Genomic DNA, 20,787 nt, shown 5'->3' with positions numbered 1-20,787 from the left:
CCAGTGTGGTGTGTGAGGGACCCTCAGGAGTGATGGTGACCCCAGCGTGGTGTGTGAGGGACCCCCAGGAGTGATGGTGACCCCAGTGTGGTGTGTGAGGGACCCCCAGGAGTGATGGTGACCCCAGTGTGGGGTGTGAGGGACCCTCAGGAGTGATGGTGACCCCAGTGTGGTGTGTGAGGGACCCTCAGGAGTGATGGTGACCTCAGTGTGGTGTGTGAGGGACCCTCAGGAGTGATGGTGACCTGTGTGGTGTGTGAGGGACCCTCAGGAGTGATGGTGACCCCAGTGTGGTGTGTGAGGGACCCCCAGGAGTGATGGTGACCCCAGTGTGGGGTGTGAGGGACCCTCAGGAGTGATGGTGACCCCAGTGTGGTGTGTGAGGGACCCTCAGGAGTGATGGTGACCCCAGTGTGGTGTGTGAGGGACCCTCAGGAGTGATGGTGACCTGTGTGGTGTGTGAGGGACCCTCAGGAGTGATGGTGACCCCAGTGTGGTGTGTGAGGGACCCTCAGGAGTGATGGTGACCCCAGTGTGGTGTGTGAGGGACCCTCAGGAGTGATGGTGACCCCAGTGTGGTGTGTGAGGGACCCTCAGGAGTGATGGTGACCCCAGTGTGGTGTGTGAGGGACCCTCAGGAGTGATGGTGACCCCAGTGTGGTGTGTGAGGGACCCTCAGGAGTGATGGTGACCTGTGTGGGGTGTTAGGGAACCCAGGAGTAATGGTGACCCCAGTGTGGTGTGTGAGGGACCCTCAGGAGTGATGGTGACCCCTGTGTGGTGTTAGGGGCCCTCAGGAGTGATGGTGACCCCTGTGTGGGGTGTGAGGGGCCCTCAGGAGTGATGGTGACCCCAGTGTGGTGTGTGAGGGACCCTCAGGAGTGATGGTGACCCCAGTGTGTTGTGTGAGGGACCCTCAGGAGTGATGGTGACCCCAGTGTGGTGTGTGAGGGACCCTCAGGAGTGATGGTGACCCCAGTGTGGTGTGTGTGGGACCCTCAGGAGTGATGGTGACCCCAGTGTGGTGTGTGAGGGACCCTCAGGAGTGATGGTGACCCCAGTGTGATGTGTTAGGGGCCCTCAGGAGTGATGGTGACCCCAGTGTGGTGTGTGAGGGACCCTCAGGAGTGATGGTGACCCCAGTGTGGGGTGTGAGTGACCCTCAGGAGTGATGGAGACCCCAGTGTGGGGTGTGTGGGACCCCAGGAGTGATGGTGACCCCATTGTGGGGTGTGAGAGACCCCCAGGAGTGATGGTGACCCCAGTGTGGTGTTAGGGAACCCAGGAGTAATGGTGACCCCAGTGTGATGTGTTAGGGACCCCAGGAGTGATGGTGACCCCAGTGTGATGTGTTAGGGGCCCTCAGGAGTGATGGTGACCCCAGTGTGGGGTGTGAGTGACCCTCAGGAGTGATGGTGACCCCAGTGTGGGGTGTGAGGGACCCTCAGGAGTGATGGTGACCCCAGTGTGGGGTGTGTGGGACCCCACGAGTGATGGTGACCCCTGTGTGGGGTGTGAGGGACCCCCAGGAGTGATGGTGACCCTTGTGGGATGTGAGAGACCCCCAGGAGTGATGGTGACCCTTGTGGGGTGTGAGAGACCCCCAGGAGTGGTGGTGACCCCTGTGGGGTGTGAGGGACCCCCAGGAGTGATTGTGACCCCTGTGGGGTGTGAGGGACCCCCAGCAGTGATGGTGACTCCTGTGGGGTGTTAGGGACCCCCAGGAGTGATGGTGACCTGTGAGGGGTTCCCCAGAAATCATGGTAACCCGTGAGGGGTTCCCCAGTAATGGTGGCGACCTGTGAGGTGTTTTAGGGCCCCTCTGGAGTGATGATGACCCATGTGGAATGTAGGGGCCCCTAGGATTGATCTGTGTGGGGTGTGAGAGGTCCATAGAAGCAGTAAGTACAGTGAGCAGGGTGAGATATTAAGATAGGAGGGACCCCTTGTAAGTAAGTGACCATCCAACCTATGACCATAAGAGCATGCTGGGAGTTGTAGTTCTTTGTCTATTTTAGAGCCACCAGTTAGACATCACTGATTAAACATAAAAGTAACCGTGTGGGGAAAAAAAATCAAGCCTCATCTATTCTTTTCCTAAGTTTGGCATGGTTGTGTTGGATTTAGCACGGCTCTCACCCCTATCATGTACCCGCCACGTGTCATACACCTGGTTTACTGTCTGATAGGAAGGTTTCGTTTCTCGCCCCACAGACAGCATGGCGGATTTGGGTAGTCACCGATGCCACAACTGTAATATGGTTTTCCGCTCGATCCTACTCCTGGAGAAGCATAGAGAGAAGTTCTGCATTGGAAGCCAAATAGGAGACCCGACCGTCCTGGGCTCCCGCAATGTCGGCATGGGGGTGCACACACGATTATCTGGCGCTAGAGAATTTCCGAGAATGACTGAGACGCCGGATTTCAAGGTGAGGAGGACCTATTGGTGTCATTTTACATGTAGTAGGCTTGTGGTTTAGTCCAGTCTTGGATCCTTTAGGTTGGAGACCCCATGTTAAAGTCTACATCCTGGAATAAATTAAATTGCTGCGAAATTCCTGGATAATCCTGAATGGCAGATCTGTCTGATAACTCAGCTCGGGACTTGGGAAAGTTGGGTGCCAACCATGGCGCGGTCTGCAATGGCAGACATATTAGTTGCCAGAAATAATCCCGTTATTTTAAGAATATCTGGCTGATGTTCATAGGGCCCCTGACAGTTCATAGGCCCCTACTGTCTTAGGACCAGAGCATAGAGCCCCAGATAGTAACAACTACACTGTAACTCTGTCTCTGCTCTAGACACGAGACAGCATTGCACGACTGAGGGCGAGAGAGAACCTGCTAAACGAGCGAGAACAACGTCTGATTGGTGAATATGAGGGACCGGGGAATCACATGGACAGCAAAGCGTTGACGAGCCTGACTCAGGAGGTAGGTGATGTGTGCCACTGATGCTGGTGATTATATCGTGGGCAATCAAGACAGCAGCTGTATATAATATAACTGTAAACACTGATCAGCCATAACATTAAAGGGGTAATCCGGTTGGGTAAAATATATGTTGATTCTTCCTCCTCCTGGAAACTTAACAATTCATTCCATAAATGTCAGGAACTTTTCTATCTCCTTCCTCAGTTTTGAGCCTGCTGTGGTCTGCTAAAGACACTGAAAACTGTATCTGAGCTGTTCTTTCCATCTGTGCTCTCAACCCCCTTCTCCTCCCTTCATGTAAACAACATCACTTGCAGCTGTTTTTACACTAAGGGTATGTTCACACTGAGTAAATGTGGCGGAATCCCGCCTGCCTCAGTGTGCCATAGCCTGTCTACGAGAGGGCTTGCGAATGTACATGTATATGGAGGGATTAGTTGCTTTGTTAGTTTAGACATCCTCCAAAGTCTCCATTGTTGTCTTCCTCCTTACCATATTCTAAAGGCCCTATTACACGGAACGATTATCAGCCATATCCGGCCGATAATCGTTCCGTGTAATAGAAGGCAATGATCAGCCGACATGAACAATGTCGGGTGATCATTGCAGTGAAAGACAAACGACTCATACAGCAACAATCTGCTGCAGTCGCCCCCCGGAAAAGAAGGCAGCAGCAGACCACCACTATCCTCTATGGGCTGCCCAGCCAATCTAGCAATCACTCGGGCAGCTCCCTGTGGCCTCGCCTGTACTCACCCGCTTGCTGCCGCAGCGTGTACTAGCGGCAGCAGCAGCGAGCGGAGAACAAGAAGCATACGAGCGCTGACAGCGCTCAGATAGGGGCCTCTGGAACATGACAGTTTGTGTGTAACATGGCTGCTCAAGTGCACCCATGCTTGGAAATAACTATTTTCCATATGGGTGTGTGTTTGATATCTATCCAGCAGAAGGCCTCCCCCTAGGCAATTGTATTGTGTCTGTACCTATTTATTCAGAATCCTGTATAACACCAGGTAAGTGACACACACACCTGGCAAGCCACATGATCAGACCAAGGCTCTTCTATTCCTCCACATTCCTCCTTTTATTCCTGCTACAGTATTGATGCTCACGTACAAATTAAAGACACTTTTGTGGGCGGACAGGGGTCACATGGTTTGTCTGACCAGTCTTCGGGGTCCCATACACAGCAGGCTGGAATGATAAATAGTATTCACAATGGTTGTAATGTTCTGGCTGATCGTTGTGTAATATAACCATATACAGTAGATATAGCTGTATACAGCGTCAGATTGTAGGGTATATATATCTGTCTAGTCATAGACCTGGTACTCTAGAGATCTGGTCATTACAATGTGTTTTTCTTTCTGCCGTAGTTTCACAAATTGAGGAAATCTCTGGAGGTCTCTGTCCCGACTCTCCGATCCTTTCAGCTTCAGGTAATGACCCCGACTTATCAGATATTCAGGGCCTGCCCTAAAGATATCTCATCAGTCTTATAGCCCCAGAAAATCCCTTTAATAACTAGAAGTCAAGCTGTAAAAATGATAATGATACCCACTGAAGTCATGTACTTGCCACAGGACGAGCCTGCACCTTCCTATCACTGGGACAGAGAATATCGAGAACGCATCCTGGAAATGACGGAAGCTCATGAGCGAAACCTCGCCGACATCCAATCACGAAATCAGGCGCTGGAGATGCAGAGAGAAGGTTGGTGCTGGGCAGTACATGTATTCAGGCTGCATGTGGAGCGTCTGCCCCGGGGAAGAATCACTGGGGCCTGGGAGGGTCCACAAAGTAAAAAGCAGAAGAACTTCCTAAACTCCCATAATGGGGATCACTATAGGAACAATGTCCAGAGAGCCTTAGTCTGGATATTATCTTCATGCATCTTCTGCATCATGACAGATCTTTCTTGTATTTCCATTGCAGAAATCCGTCAGCGCCTGTCAGATGTGGCCAGCAGCGGCAGCTCCAACAGCCACATTGAACAGATGCTCCTGGAATTAAAGGCTCAAGAGGAGAAAAACCAACTGGCTCTGGATGCTCTAAGGGACCAAGTGGTGCTCATCCAGTCAGAGAGCAGGTATATGGTTGTCACTCATACTGATAGTATTAACGGGACCACCAGCAGCCAATAGCATTAGTCCCCATTACTTTGGGGACCTGTTTGTTAGCCTGCTTTTCCGACTGATACATTGTGACAAGCTAATCGATAACTGGATGTGTTCACATGGGGCATAAGAGCTGCTTATCCATGTGTAACTCTTCTTACATTACTTACAGTCTCAAACTCTATTTTGTATGGGTTTTATTATGCTCTTAAAGGGGGGGTCCATCTTTGTTAATTTGTGACCCCCCCACAACAGAAAGAGTTTTGGCAGACAGTACCTCTGAAATAATATTTCAGTGCTCGATTATCTTTGGTCAGTATAAACAGGCCTGCAGGAGATTAATATGTGAGGGATGTGTATGGTGGTACAGTGATAACAGTATCATTTTCAGGGCTAAAACAGAGAAGGTCAACAAAGAGCGTCCGCCCAGCACATCCATGAAGAAGGAGAAAGCTCCGCTCACCATCCTTCCCTACCCGGTCCGCGGCAGCAGCCTCTCCTCTGAGATCAGGTGATTCCCACAATATGGATATGTATTTACTGGTAGCATGTCCCTTCAGTTCCTATGTGTCCATATAGTAACATTCCATGTGGTTGCTCGTATTCTGTACGCAGCGCTCTCCAGCTTGCCTATGTCCAGAGTGGAGGGAGTGACCCAACTGTCCTGGCGCAGATGAGGGACCTGCAGGCCGAGGCCTTAGCTTTCGAGGAGTTCTCCCACAAACAAGACCGGAAAGAGAAGAAGAAGAAACGTGAGTCTTTATGAGCCTTAATACAGGAACCGTCGGGTAGGGACTGGAACATAAAAGTATATTACAATTAGATGTGTGTAATGATAGAGCGCCACAGCCATAGAAAAGGCGCCTTAATACATCAAGGTTTTTGCCCATCCTCCATTTTGGTTTCAGTTACACTTTATGCTTCTGGACCAGCAGGGAAATGATATGGATACCACAGTCAGGACATTTCTGGTCTTGTATTTTATGTACTTCTCTGTTTGGTGTGTGAGTGACTGTTCTCATATGAAGCCTGATATATCACAGGGCACGATGGTGCTCCCCGGACACTGGATGTAGAGCTCATGGCAGTTGAGCTGGAAAATCAGCGTCTTGAGGAAGAAATCTTCAGTTTAAAGATGCATCGGAGCCGGAAGAAAATCGAGAATGGTAATAGTATATAGTAATATTGTGTGTGGTTAAAACAGCTGAACAGCTGAAGATCACATTGAAGCCCTCTTAAATGGGTTTTCTGGAGAAATTTCAAATCAGCTGGTGTCAGAAAGTTATACAGATTTGTAAATAATTTCTGTTTAAAAATCTCCAGTCTTCCAGTACTTATCCTCTGCTCTGGGCTCTGCAGGAAGTGCTGTATTCTTTTCAGTCTGACACGGTGCTCTCTGCTGCCATCTGTGTCCATGACAGGAACTGTCCAGAGCAGACGAGTTTTTCTATGGGGATTAGAGATGAGCGCAATCTCATCCCTCTACCCCCACTTCTTTTTTATTTTTTTTCTCTTTTCTCTAACAGCTCTTTCCTTTGCTAGATGTGGGCCGACAGCCCTGGTTTGCTACCTTATGATTGTTATTCTTGTTCCATCTTCCCTGGCGAAATTGTTTGCCCTATTGCTTGTTATTCACACCTTTTATAAAACTCTGAATTTAAAAAGAAAAGAAAGAAGCGCTCATCACTAATGGGAATTTGATCTGTCTGACATGGACAGAGGTGGCAGCAAGAGCGCTATATCAGACTGGAAAGAATACACCACTTCCTGCAGGACATACAGCAGCTGATAAGCACTGAAAGACTGGAGATTTTTAAATAGAAATAATTTAAAAATCTATATAACTTTCTGACACCAGATGAGCTGATTTTTATTCTTCTCCGGGGTACCTCTTTAGTGCTGTCAGAGGACTGCATGCAGAAGCCTGAAGGGCGGAAACAGCTTGTGACAGAATATATCTATAAAGTCCAGATTAGTCACTGTCTGTAGCACAGTGTTCCCTGTGTCCTGTTATACTGCAGTATATAGCATTGCTGGGGGGTCAGCACAGTGCAGGTCTAGTTCCCTGTATCCTCTGTTATACTGCAGTATATAGCATTGCTGGGGGGTCAGCACAGTGCATGTCTAGTTCCCAGTATCCCCTGTTATACTGCAGTATATAGCATTGCTGGGGGTTTAGCACAGGGCAGTCCCAGTTCCTTGTGTCCTGTTATACTGCAGTGTATATCATTGCTGGGGGGTCAGCACAGTGTGAGTCTAGTTCCCTGTATCCCCTGTTATACTGCAGTATATAGCATTGTTGGGGGGTCAGCACAGTGCAGGTCTAGTTCCCTGTATCCTCTGTTATACTGCAGTATATAGCATTGCTGGGGGCCAGCACAGTGCATGTCTAGTTCCCTGTATCCCCTGTTATACTGCAGTATATAGCATTGCTGGGGGTTAAGCACAGGGCAGCCCCAGTTCCTTGTGTCCTGTTATACTGCAGTGTATATCATTGCTGGGGGGTCAGCACAGTGTGAGTCTAGTTCCCTGTATCCCCTGTTATACTGCAGTATATAGCATTGCTGGGGTTCAGCACAGTGCAGGTCTAGTTCCCTGTGTCCTGTTATACTGCAGTATATAGCATTGCTGGGGGGTCAGCACAGTGCAGGTCTAGTTCCCTGTGTCCTGTTATACTGCAGTATATAGCATTGCTGGGGGGTCAGCACAGTGCAGGTCTAGTTCCCTGTGTCCTGTTATACTGCAGTATATAGCATTGCTGGGGGGTCAGCACAGTTTGGGTCTAGTTCCCTGTGTCCTGTTATACTGCAGTATATAGCATTGCTGGGGGGTCAGCACAGTGCAAGTCTAGTTCCCTGTGTCCTGTTTTACTGCAGTATATAGCATTGCTGGGGGGTCAGCACAGTTTGGGTCTAGTTCCCTGTGTCCTGTTATACTGCAGTATATAGCATTGCTGGGGGGTCAGCACAGTTTGGGTCTAGTTCCCTGTGTCCTGTTATACTGCAGTATATAGCATTGCTGGGGGGTCAGCACAGTGCAGGTCTAGTTCACGGTGTCCTGTTATACTGCAGTATATAGCATTGCCCGTAGTCTGTGGAGGATATGTAGTAAATCTGTCCCTGTCTTATTGCAGGCCGGCATCCTCCGTCTTCATATTAATGGACAGCCGGAGGGGCCCCTCGGACACAGCCCCCATTAAAAGGAAGAACAAAAAACATTTGTATTCCAAGTTTAGACTGTGCCGGCCCTGGGGCAGATACTAGCACTAACTCGGCTCTGCTACATGTATTCTGTTATTTGCGGTTTTCCATCCATTTTCAGAGTTTTCTGGTTTTGTACATATAAAGCTTAATCCTTAAATATTAATAATAAAAAAAAAACCTCTGCAGCTTTGTGTTTCAGTCCCTTACCATTTTCTAGATCTCTGCTTGCTGTCAGTGACTGGAAACATTCCTGCTCACACAGGTTTGTGATGCTCACAGAGGATTTTGTACTCTGTGAGCAAATCGTATGCTGGGGTGTATAGCTAGAGGTATAACCAGTAGGAAGAGGGAGATTGTGATCCCGCTGTATAGAGCTCTGATGAGGCCACATCTGGAATATTGTGTCCAGTTCTGGAGACCTCACCTAAAAAAGGACATTGATAAAATAGAACGGGTCCAAAGACGAGCTACAAAAATGGTGGAGGGTGTGAGGCATAAACCATATCAGGAAAGACTTAAGGATTTGAATCTGTATAGTCTGGAGGAAAGACGGGAAAGGGGGGACATGATTGAAACCTTTAAGTATGTTAAGGGACTAAATAAGGTTCAAGAGGGGAGTGTTTTTAGTAAAAAACTGAGCTCAAGAACAAGAGGACACAGTGAGAGGTTAGTTGGGGGAAAGATCAGAAGCAATGTAAGAAAATATTATTTTACTGAAAGAGTAGTAGATACCTGGAACAAACTTCCAGCAGAGGTGGTTGGTAAATCTACAATAACAGAATTTAAACACGCCTGGGATAGACATATATCTATCCTAAGATAATAAGGAAGAAAATACTAAAAGGGCGGACTAGATGGACCCAGTGGTCTTTTTCTGCCGACAATCTTCTATGTTTCTATGTTTAAACATTGTAACAGAACAGGCTTCGGAATCTGTTAGCGCTATACAAATAAATATTATATATCCAAAATGAAGACACACTTTCTATCTAAATAGTATACTCTCAATAGAGCTACTGAGATATCTGTAACCAACACAGTCTCAACAAAATATAAATAATCCTCCAAAGAAAAAAAGAGAGACCCTTTGTGTAATGTATAAATCAAAGTAAACTAGATTCTTATATAGTAATCCATACCTTTATTATCTAAAATCATGTATAACAATAAATTGCAGTAAAAAATCAGAGAACCACACATGGAGGACAACAACCCAGGAAAAGCAGTTTAGGGTAACCTCATGGTACAGGCTGCACAATGCTGTAAAGTAGTGGATGAGGTGAAAACATCGCACAAGTCACCATGTAAAAATAAATAAATATCCAATCTTTCTAATACATGAAATCATGAATGAAATGTATAAACAGCCCCCTGATGAAGGAGACGAAACGTACGTCGGGGTTTGGCGGCATCCAGGACGAGCAGTAATACTGTGTTATGGGTATGCTCTGCACTTTGCTTTATTTATCTATATAGCACTAGTCACTTTATTGTAGATGGCTGTTTATACATTTCATTCATGATTTCATGTATTAGAAAGATTGGATATTTATTTATTTTTACATGGTGACTTGTGCGATGTTTTCACCTCATCCACTACTTTACAGCATTGTGCAGCCTGTACCATGAGGTTACCCTAAACTGCTTTTCCTGGGTTGTTGTCCTCCATGTGTGGTTCTCTGATTTTTTACTGCAATTTATTGTTATACATGATTTTAGATAATAAAGGTATGGATTACTATATAAGAATCTAGTTTACTTTGATTTATACATTACACAAAGGGTCTCTCTTTTTTTCTTTGGAGGATTACAAATAAATATTATTATTATTTTTAAGTTAAAGTGAGCAGCATTTACATTCCATGATCTGTGTGTCCTCAGTGTTATTATGCATTGCTGACAATAAAGTTTATTACATTTCACTGCATTTTTTTGTGAGTATATAAGGGTTATTACTGTACAGAATCCGACTCATGACATCCCAAACTAGTGATCAATCTCTTATAGATGTGGCCATTTACTACTTCTGAAGGCCACGTCATGGTATATAACCACACACATGAAAACATATCTGCACTCAGCAGAAAAGTGAGTGGAGCCCTGGAGTATAATACAGGATATAACTCATGATCAGTACAGGATAAGTAATGTAATGTATGTACACCGTGACCCCACCAGCAGAATAGTGACTGCAGCTCTGGAGTATAATACAGGATGTAACTTATGATCAGTACAGGATAAATAATACTCCCCTCTACAAGAATACAACTAATACTGTACAAGAATATAACTTCTATAATACTGCTCCTATGTACAAGAATATAACTACTATAATACTGCTCCTATGTACAAGAATATAACTACTATAATACTGCTCCTATATACAAGAATATAACTACTATAATGTATCGAAAAGAGAGTAAATCCAAGCACTCACCCAATTAGTAGATCTTCGGTAGATCTTCTTGGCCGTTTGGTCATTGAGACTCACTCCCGGGACTCTGTTAGCCTCGTTTACATGGTCTGTAATTAGGCAGTGCCGGCACCTGTATCTACCATCTCCTATCATAACTACTATAATACTGCTCCTATATTCAAGACTATAACTACTATAATAGAAGGTGAGACAATTGGTAGCCAGCACTACGTATAACACTGATAGGTAGATGAATTGCGATCACTTGCAGTGAGAACCACGACTAAAAGCAGGTCCGTGGAGGTGCACAGCAAAATTGCAGCAAAACGCACAGTATGAACTCTGGTAAAAACAGAACTGGCACTCACCGCTAGTGGCCGAGCAACATCTTTATTGTAGTCCTGATACACTCAGCATGGAAGGGGGAAGGTGGATGAAAGCAGGTGCGTCTTTAAACAACAAACGTTTTCGCGCACAGCCACAATTCGTCAGGTGTTCTCGATCTGAAGAATTGCAGCTGTACGCGACAACGTTTTTTTGTTTAGAGACCTGCTTTCATCCACCTTCCCCCTTCCATGCTGAGTGTATCACGACTACAATAAAGATGTTGCTCAGCCACCAGCGGTGAGTGCCAGTTCTGTTTCTACCAGTGTTCATAAGTACTATAATACTGCTCCCTATGTACAAGAATATAACTACTATAATACTGCTCCCTATGTACAAGAATATAACTACTATAATACTGCTCCTATATACAAGAGTACAACTACTATAATACTGCTCCTATGTACTAGAATATAACTACTATAATACTGCTCCTATATACAAGAATATAACTACTATAATACTGCTCCTATATACAAGAATACAACTACTATAATACTGCTCCTATGTACTAGAATATAACTACTATAATGGAATGAAAAGAAACAGAGCCTCGCACTCACCAACTTGAAGGATGCGGGTGGTTTATTTCAGACATATCGGAATGAGTTCAGCGTGGAGAGGGAAGATGCTCTCCATCTTCCCTCTTCCCGCTGAACTCGCTCCGATGTGTCTGAAATAAACCACCCGCATCCTTCAAGTTGGTGAGTGCGAGACTCTGTTTCTTTTCATTCCATTTGCACCCTGCTCTACCTGCCTCTGCACCGCAACTTAGTGGTTAAGACACAGTCGTTACATGCTGCAGCTCTAGTCCTCTACGCCCTCGATTAGTGTGTTATTCATCGGTTGGTGCCGGTTAGCAATTTTTTTTATCGATCCTGCCATAACTACTATAATACTGTTCCTATGTACAAAAAGGTTAGCATTTAGTAGTTTATATATAACATTTTCAGCCTGTGTTCCTCCTACTTTCCTCATATTTGGATCTTTTCCCTTACAGGGGACTCAGAGTTAGCTGATCTACAACGTGAACACCTCCAACAGATGGCTCAGCTCCAAGCAGACATTGAGATGCTCAGGAGGGATGTAACCAGAATGCCACCTCGGGGAGGCCATGGGCCTCCACCCTTCCAGCCTCCCCCCTTGGCTCCTCCACCCCCACCCCTTGTTAACCCATCTGGACATCCTCTAGGAAGACCAGAGCCAACTATTGCCTTGGGGGGCCTAGTAAGTCCCCATTATATTATATGTGATTGTATGATATTAGGAGATTCTCCTGTCTGCTCTGTGTATTCCGTAACATTGCTTTTTACCCCATCTCTACACGGCAGATTTCCTTATCTATAACCAATTCCTTTAGACCCTAGCTGCTGCAGAATCCTTATTTAAAGAGATTGACAATTGCTTCCAGAAGTGGTTCGGCAGCAGCTTTGAAGGGGGAATAGGAAATATTCTGCTTTCTCTATTACATTTTAGAAGTCACCCTGTCCCTGTTGGGGGCACATTTGAATCTTGTTTTTCTATTAGACTGCCCTCTAGGGGGAGCTATTGTTTGACCAGCATTTCTTCTGTTTCAGGAATCAATGCGGCCTCCAAGTCCTCCAGCAAACAGACACATTGTGGAGCCTCTGGATGCACTGGGCCCTGCGCCATATGACCCTTTGTAAGAGGTGCCCTTGTGCCTTATTGTACCTCACTGTTTTTCTGGAGTCACCGCCACTCTGTACCTGATGGTGGTTGTAGTACTGCTTTATCTTTGTGAAGTTGATATAGCTAAGTTGTCCCATTCTTCCTGGCAGGGCTGGATTTGTCATCTTCTACGACTTTATCCTGGGCCTGGAGCCAACGTTCCAGAAGGTGCGGCTGGTGAGCGGGTTGTACAGTAACGGCCACAGAATGGGGCAGCCCTCTCCCCTCCCGGAGGTCCTGTGTGAGGTGTGGAACGCTTCTCAGCACCTGACAAATAACCCCAGAGGGAATATCGCAATGTTACGGGCCAAGCAACCGATTCCAAGGTACTGCTCCATCACCTGGTAATCCATCTGACCTTCCTGGGGTCTCCTGCTGCCAAGTTATCCACCTCAGGATGTATTATGTGACAGCCGTATTAGCAACAAGACACTCTAAGCTACACAACACAAGCATTGCCTCCATATATGTTAAAGTTTTCCAATTTTATATGCACAAACATAAACTTTCTAATATAGTTATGATGTCTGCTTGCTGCTATTGAATGGAAGCTCCTGCTATTGAACTCAAGCAGAGATCCTAACAATGGCATGGAAGTGCAGAATTGTTCACTGTACAAACAGATGTTAGACCCATGTCTGAATAAAGCCCTTTATGTTGATGATAAACCTTTGCTTGGTTTAGGGTTCGGCCTTCTTCTGCCATCTCTCTGGTTGTGGAGCTACAGGCGGCCGGAGGATTTAACCCCTATGGTCAGGAGGTTCAGCACCTGTCGTCTTCTGGGTGGACAAAGCTGGATCTCTTCGATCAGCACAACCAGGTCCTGAGTGGCCGCTGGAAGCTGCCATTGAGGGCTGTCCCCCTGAGGCCAGGCCTGAGCACTGGACAGCTCAACACAGTCCCCCAGGTAAGAGGAGAGCGCCGCCCCCCTGTATTTGACCAGCATAGAGAGAGCTGCTCTTCTGACTGTGTCATCTCTGCAGGTTGGTAAAGCAGAACTTTATGTCCGTGTCATCAACGCCAGAGATGCTGATCTCCAGTCCATGGCAGAGATAGACCCCCGAAATTCCTCGCTCTACAACTATCCTCCACTGGTGAGTAGAGAACAGTGCTGCACAGCAAATTAATTCCACCTTTAAAGGGGATCTCCAGGACATGGATAGCCCATCAATATCAGATTAGTAGGGGTCTGACTCCCAACACCACCACCAGTCAGCTAATTGAAGGGAGCAGTGAACACCACATCTCCTTCTTTTAGTACCATTACAGGACCATGGAGATTCAAACATTTTCCCCGCTGCCAGCATGATGTTGATATATCATGCCAGGCCGGGAAACAATCCAAGCCAGCCATTCACAGTCCGTTGGTCTGCAAAATTTGTAAACCTGTAAATATAGCCTAAGGCCATGTTCACATGGCGTAAGAGACCGGCCGTTCCGTGCCCCGGTCGGGTCATGGAGCGGCCTGTCTCTAAAAAGATCATCCCGGCTGGTACTGTTAACTCTTTAACTCTTTGTTGTCCTGTTTTGGTGCCTCATCTCCCTCCACCTCACCCCTCTCCACAGAAAACCTTGAAGACAGGGGGGAGAGCTTCAAACTGCTTTTTACTGATAAAAAAAAGCATTTTTCAGCTAATAAACCCAATTACAAAGTTTCTTAAAATTTCCTGTACTATTGATTTCTGCAAAAAAAAATTTAACCGACAGTGACACTTTAAGCTAAAAATCCCCCCTATTATCTTTCTCTTGTTGCACAGATGCCGGGTCCTGCTGCAGTCGCCTTGGATAACCCTGCATCTCTGCCGGTCCATCAGCAGCCCCCCAGCTCGTTTCACCTGGCTCTCTCCCCATACACTGATTATGTCGATCCACCCCCTGTCCAGGAGCTTCCAAACCAGCTGAAACCCAGTGACAGGTGAGACAGCGCTGTCCCAGCCTGTGGTCTGCAAAGAACTGTCACCTCAGTGATCACCCGACATCCCAAAAGTTAAAGACATTAATGTGCAAAAACCAAATGTTAATGTCCATAGGCGGCAGAGTGGGGACAGTGTCACTAGATGAAAGTTCACAGCAGGCTGCCCTGTTGATGTGACCGATACTCGGCGAACACCAGACATCACCCATCAAAGAATAAAACACATACAACTTACAAGCCGCCTCCTTCCAGATAGTTAACGCTGTCAGAAAGCAGTCGGACACGCGATGATCGTGCCCTATTGTATCTGATGATTCAGAAACACCATAGCTACAGCTGGCCATATCACATAGGTGCTGCCCTACGCTCAGGCAGGGTTCACACGGTGTTTTTTATCTCTGTTTAACAGATCCCTTTTTAAATGATTACTTTTGACTTACACAAGCACGTGGTCAACATGTACAGTAAAAAAATTAAAGTCAGTGGAAAAACAAATCCAAACAGACCCCCCCCCCCCATTGAACGAGTACATTAAACAGACAGCAAAAATCACAGTGTTTAGGCTAGGTTTCCACCACGTTTTTGCAATCCGCTTTTTGCAAAAAAAACTGATGCGTGTGTGCATCCGTTTTGATCCGTTTTTCCATTGAATTCCATTTTTTAAAAAACTGATCCGTTCGGACACAAAAATTAGAGCAACTACGTTTTTGTGTATGTTAAAAAAACGGATCAGTTTTGATCGGTTTTTTTATAATGGAATTCAATGGAAAAACGGATCAAAACGGATGCACACCCAGCCTCATTCAGCCAACTGCCATTTGTTCTGAGCTCTACATTCACATTTATATGTTCTGAACGGAAAGTTGCTGCCACATTCCTTTGATAGCAGCTTATTTCCCCAAGAACTAAAGGATTAGAGGAGAGTCCGGAAACACCAAACACATCACCATTTTTAAAGAGCACTTATCATTTCAACAAACTTGACATAGTGAAATGGCAGGAGTTTAAAGGGAATGTACCATCAGGCCTTGGCTGAAGCACTGGAGGCGGGCTGACCCACCCCCAGTGGGAGGAAGCCCCCGCCCCTCTATGAAACAACTCCGTTGATTCTAATGGAGCAGTGTCATAGAGGGGCGGGGGTTTCCTTCCAGTGGAGGTGGGTCAGCCCGCCTCCAGTGCTTCAGCCAAGGCCCGATGGTACAGTCCCTTTAAATCAGTGAGGGTCTTGGTGCTGAAACTATTTGACGATCATTGAGGGGTCTCAGCACCTGAACCCCCCACTGATATGAGCTTGTGACATGTCAAAAGTTTGTTCAAATGATGAGTACTCTTTGATCTAATGTGCAGGGCTAGCTTAAAGATGCCCACACCTTCTACTAAATTTGGTCAGACCTGCCACCACCGGGTTTGTGTAATATAATATAGTATTAGAAATAAATCATTTATAAATACTATAATATCTATATAATAAATCTCATTTAGCTCAATCATTGGTGACTTTTCTGCAAACGATATTGTTTATCATTAACCTAAAATCGGTCATCATATTACACAGAACGATAGACATTTCTATGTACCAGCATAGGAGCAAAATAAAAAGACGGTGCACAGCGGGCCCCGTTGGCTTACCTTCAATAGCTTCATTTACAATCGGCCATTAGAAAGTACAGACACCAGGGGGGCTGGGGCTGATCACAGTTTTACCGACAGGCAAACAAGCTGGGGGGGGGGGGGTGAGAGAATTTCTTTTCTTCCTCAGTGTCTGAACAAGTACAATAGCCGCTTTTGTGACCGCCCCCCTGCCCTTATTTGCATACTTAACCAGGATGCACCTGGCCTGTCTTGTAGCTTTGTAGCTGTAACTTTAGTTTCATGTTACTGTTTAGTTTAGTAACAGATCAGATGCATTGTATCCGGATGACATAGAATGTAACATATACACAGTACAAGCATGGATCCCGTCCTCTCCATGTGTGTGATGAGCGGTGCGCAGAGTCCGTGTAGTGTCTCCCGCTGTATACTGTATACTCTGGTTTCTCTTCAGATCGAATAAATCTTTCGCCTTTTACTAAAGATTTCCGTGGAGAGGAACAATTATGAGTTTCACTCAATTTTTTGATGCCCGGTGGAAGCTGGGCTTCCTATACCTGGTGAATGATATATTATTATAGAACCCACGATGCCAATACTTTTCTAGTATGATTCTATTAGGCAAATTGCTGTGTGAGTATCTTTGGTCACATCTGATGACTGCAGTCTCGTTTTGATGTTTGGATTGTATATAAAAAATGTGGATATAACTTCCTAGAGTCCTATTAGAGGAAACAATGTTTAACGATAAACGATCGCAAACAAGATTTTTTATCGTTTACATGAAGTCATTCATCATATTACACAAAACGATAGACATTAATACGATCGTTTACTCTATCTGATCCCAGCAAAAGAAGGAGCGATTTGGAATTACACTGAAAGATTGTGGAATTACACTGAACGATTAACAATGATTGTAAAGTCAGATGTAAATAAAAGATCAACGATACACAAACAATATTTGATCGTCGCCTGCAATTACACAAAACAATTATCATTTGAATTTGAATGATATAACGATTTTCCGCACGATAATCGTCCGGTGTAATAGGGCCCTTACTCTCCAGCCACTCTCCCCCCTCAGCAGAGTAAAAGCCCTATTACACGGGACGATTATGGTGCGGAAAATTGTTATATTGTTCAAATTTAAACGATAATCGTTTTGTGTAATTGCAGGCAACGATCGAATATTGTTTGTGTTTGATCTTTCTTTTAGATCTGAACCTAACATTATCTTTAATGGTTTGCTAATCGGTCGCTGTAATTCCGCATTCGTTCACTAATCGTTCGGTGTAATTCCAAATTCTTCCTTCTTTTGCCGGGATCAGATGGAGTAAACTATCGTTGTAACAATCGTAACTAACAACTATCGTTCTGTGTAATATGATGAACAATTTTAGGTTAATGATAAACAATATCGTTTGCGATCATTTATCATTAAAGGACAACTCCCGCGGGACCCCAAAAAAAAAAAAAAACACAGACACCATACTCACCATCTCTCCGGTGACGATCGCCACTCGATTCGCCCGCCGTCCGCCTCTCCGTCGCCGCCGTCCGCCATCCAGCGATGTCTCCGACTTCCGGGTCCAGGGGATGGAAAAGGCTGCCAGTGCGCTTGCGCACCGGCAGCCTTTTCATTGGCTAGAGCGCATCACATGGCTTCCAGCAAGCTCAGCCAATCAGGGCTGAGCAAGCTGGAAGCCATGTGATGCGCTCCAGCCAATGAAAAGGCTGCTGGTGCGCATGTGCACCAGCAGCCTTTTCATCCCCATTCACTTTGCATGAAGACGCCGAGGAGGAAGAAGACCCGGACCGCCCCTCGGCTCTGACGTCGTCGTCACCAGATGCCGCCCCGGAGAAGAGGACCGTGACGATCGTAATAGGTAATGTATACATTCTTTAACTTCCGGGGTGGGGGTCGGGGGTCCGAAAGTGGGGAAAGGGGGCCAGGCCGGGTATTTAACCACATTACAAAGTTATATAACTTTGTAATGTGTGTTAAATGAGCAAAAAAAAATTTTTGTGGGAGTTGTCCTTTAATTGCTAATCATTGAAAATTGCTTTGTCTAATAGGACCCTAAGGCCAGAAGGGATCTAAACACAGAAAAGTCACCGATGATTGAGCTAAATAATATTTGTGCAGATGGGTTCCCTAGTTCTTTACCACTTTATAAATCTAAGGGTGATGATATTGTACAGTCATCTCTACAGACCATGGAAGGGCCCCCGGCTGTCACCCCACACCTTGTACTAAGTTTGGTCAGACCTGCCACCATCCGGTTTGTGTAATATAATATTAGAAATAAATCATTTATAAATACCATGATAACTCCATTTCTATGTACCAGCATAGGAGCAAAATGAAAAGACGGTGCACAGGGGGCCCCATTGGCTTACCTTCAATAGCTTCATTGACAATCGGCCATTAGAAAGTTCATACATGTGGTGTACTGCAACACTGTATGTGTGTGTTAGTATGTGTTCACATTATATACACACACACACACCAAGGGGGCTGGGGCTGATCACAGTTTTACTGAAAGGCAAACAAGCTGGGGGGGGGGGGGGGGGGGATTTCTTTTCTTCCTCAGTGTCTGAACAAGTACAACAATCGCCACTTTTGTGACCACCCCCTGCCCTGATTTGCATACTTACCCAGGATGCACCTGGCCTGTCTTGTAGCTTTGTAGCTGTAACTTTAGTTCCATGTTAGTCCCCAGCTTCCGGTTTTTACCTCCAAGTGGTCGAATAGATGTTTTTCAATAATCAAATACTTGTTCCCATAGACTTTAATGGGATCGAATATTCGGGAGATATTCGTACGAATATCAAATATTCGAATATTTTACTATTCGCTCATCACTATAGATCAGATGCATTGTACCCGGATGATGTAGAATGTAACATATACACAGTACAGACATAGATCCCGTCCTCTCCATGTGTGTGATGAGCGGCGCGCAGAGTCCGTGTAGTGTCTCCCACCATATACTTTATACTCTGGTTTCTCTTCAGATCGAATAAATCTTTCGCCTTTTACTAAAGATTTCCGTGGAGAGGAACAATTATGAGTTTCACTCAATTTTTTGATGCCTGGCGAAAGCTGGGCTTCCTATACCTGGTGAATGATAGAAAAGGTGGTAGTGGGGGTCCCATAATGTTATACTACTGATAAACCTCATAATTCTAACAGACGAGTTGCTGTGTGAGTATCTTTGGTCACATCTGATGACTGCAGTTTCTTTTTGATGTGCGGATTGTATATAATAAATGTGGATATAACTTCCTGGAGTCCTATTAGAGAAAACAATTTTTAACGTTAAACAATCACAAACATGATTGTTTATCATTAACCTGAAGTCATTCATCATATTACACAGAGCGATAGTCATTACTCCGATCGTTTACTCCATCTGATCCCAGCAAAAGAAGGAACGATTTGAAATTACACTGAAAGATTGTGGAATTACAGCGAAAGATTAACAATGATTGTAAAGTCAGATCTAAATAAAAGATCAACGATACACAAACGATATTTGATCGTCGCCTGCAATTACACAAAATGATTATCGTTTGAATTTGAACGATATAAGGATTTTCCGCACAATAATCGTGCTGTGTAATAGGGCCCTTATTCTCCAGCCACTCTCCCCCCTCAGAAGAGTAAGAGCCCTATTACACGGGACGATTATCGTTTAAATTTGAACGATATAACGATTTTCTGAACGATAATCGTCCTGTGTAATAGGGCCCTTACTCTCCAGCCTCTCCCCCTTCAGCAGAGTAAAACGATTACTGTTCATGTGTCGTTGATCCTTCATTTACATCTGACCCTAATGCTGTGTTTACACGAAACAATAATTGGCCCGATCGTACGGTTAACAATTTTGGAGTAACGTTTTTTTTTGTTTTTTTTTTCATAACGATCAGCGTTTAGACGGTATAATATATGGTACAGAAAATTTGTTTTGCGATCGCTAAAGCCCATCTCACACATTGGTTAAATCGGCGAAGGACTGTTCACATGGAGCGATCTGCAAATTTTTTGCGAAAGATCAACGACGATTTGAGAACATGTTCAAAGATCAAAATGAACGATTTCTCACTCGTCGTTTGATCGTTCGCTGCGTTTACACGTACGATTATCGTTCGAATTCAATCGTTATCGCGCAAATTCGCACAATAATCGTTACGTGTAAACGCAGCATAACATTATCTTTAATGGTTTGCTAATCGGTCGCTAATCGGTTGCTGTAATTCCGCATTCGTTCACTAATCGTTCGGTGTAATTCCAAATTCTTCCTTCTTTTGCTGGGATCAGATGGAGTAAACTATCGTAGTAACAACCGTAACTAACAACTATCGTTCTGTGTAATATGATGAACGATTTTAGGTTAATGATAAACAATATCGTTTGCGATCATTTATCATTAATTGCTAATCGTTGAAAATTGCTTTGTCTAATAGGACCCTAAGGCCAGAAGGGATCTAAACACAGAAAAGTCACCAATGATTGAGCTAAATGAGATTTGT

At 45.1% G+C, this 20,787-nt stretch overlaps 1 protein-coding gene and 2 non-coding genes across 3 annotated transcripts in view; all 3 read left to right on the top strand.

Annotated features, from left to right (window-relative positions):
• The window catches only part of CCDC17 (coiled-coil domain containing 17), a 37,398-nt gene that overhangs the window by 664 nt on the left and 15,947 nt on the right, over positions 1 to 20,787 (top strand). Inside the window, exons 2-15 of the mRNA XM_069981905.1 lie at positions 2,215 to 2,429; positions 2,803 to 2,934; positions 4,311 to 4,373; positions 4,518 to 4,647; positions 4,870 to 5,023; positions 5,443 to 5,562; positions 5,667 to 5,803; positions 6,095 to 6,217; positions 12,055 to 12,281; positions 12,632 to 12,717; positions 12,854 to 13,069; positions 13,428 to 13,650; positions 13,727 to 13,837; positions 14,501 to 14,658. Coding sequence (XP_069838006.1) covers positions 2,220 to 2,429; positions 2,803 to 2,934; positions 4,311 to 4,373; positions 4,518 to 4,647; positions 4,870 to 5,023; positions 5,443 to 5,562; positions 5,667 to 5,803; positions 6,095 to 6,217; positions 12,055 to 12,281; positions 12,632 to 12,717; positions 12,854 to 13,069; positions 13,428 to 13,650; positions 13,727 to 13,837; positions 14,501 to 14,658 — 2,090 coding nt within the window. The 5' untranslated portion in view covers positions 2,215 to 2,219. The remainder of the gene's footprint in view (positions 1 to 2,214; positions 2,430 to 2,802; positions 2,935 to 4,310; positions 4,374 to 4,517; positions 4,648 to 4,869; positions 5,024 to 5,442; positions 5,563 to 5,666; positions 5,804 to 6,094; positions 6,218 to 12,054; positions 12,282 to 12,631; positions 12,718 to 12,853; positions 13,070 to 13,427; positions 13,651 to 13,726; positions 13,838 to 14,500; positions 14,659 to 20,787) is intronic.
• On the top strand, positions 16,683 to 16,797 carry LOC138800132 (U5 spliceosomal RNA). The gene has a single exon (XR_011364339.1). It is a non-coding gene; the product is annotated as a U5 spliceosomal RNA (small nuclear RNA).
• LOC138800140 (U5 spliceosomal RNA) lies at positions 19,250 to 19,364 on the top strand. The gene has a single exon (XR_011364346.1). It is a non-coding gene; the product is annotated as a U5 spliceosomal RNA (small nuclear RNA).

The sequence above is a fragment of the Dendropsophus ebraccatus genome, chromosome 8, assembly GCF_027789765.1.
Source record: "Dendropsophus ebraccatus isolate aDenEbr1 chromosome 8, aDenEbr1.pat, whole genome shotgun sequence".
NCBI classification, from domain to species: Eukaryota; Metazoa; Chordata; class Amphibia; order Anura; family Hylidae; genus Dendropsophus; species Dendropsophus ebraccatus.
This window is presented reverse-complemented; position numbering and strand designations above follow the sequence as displayed.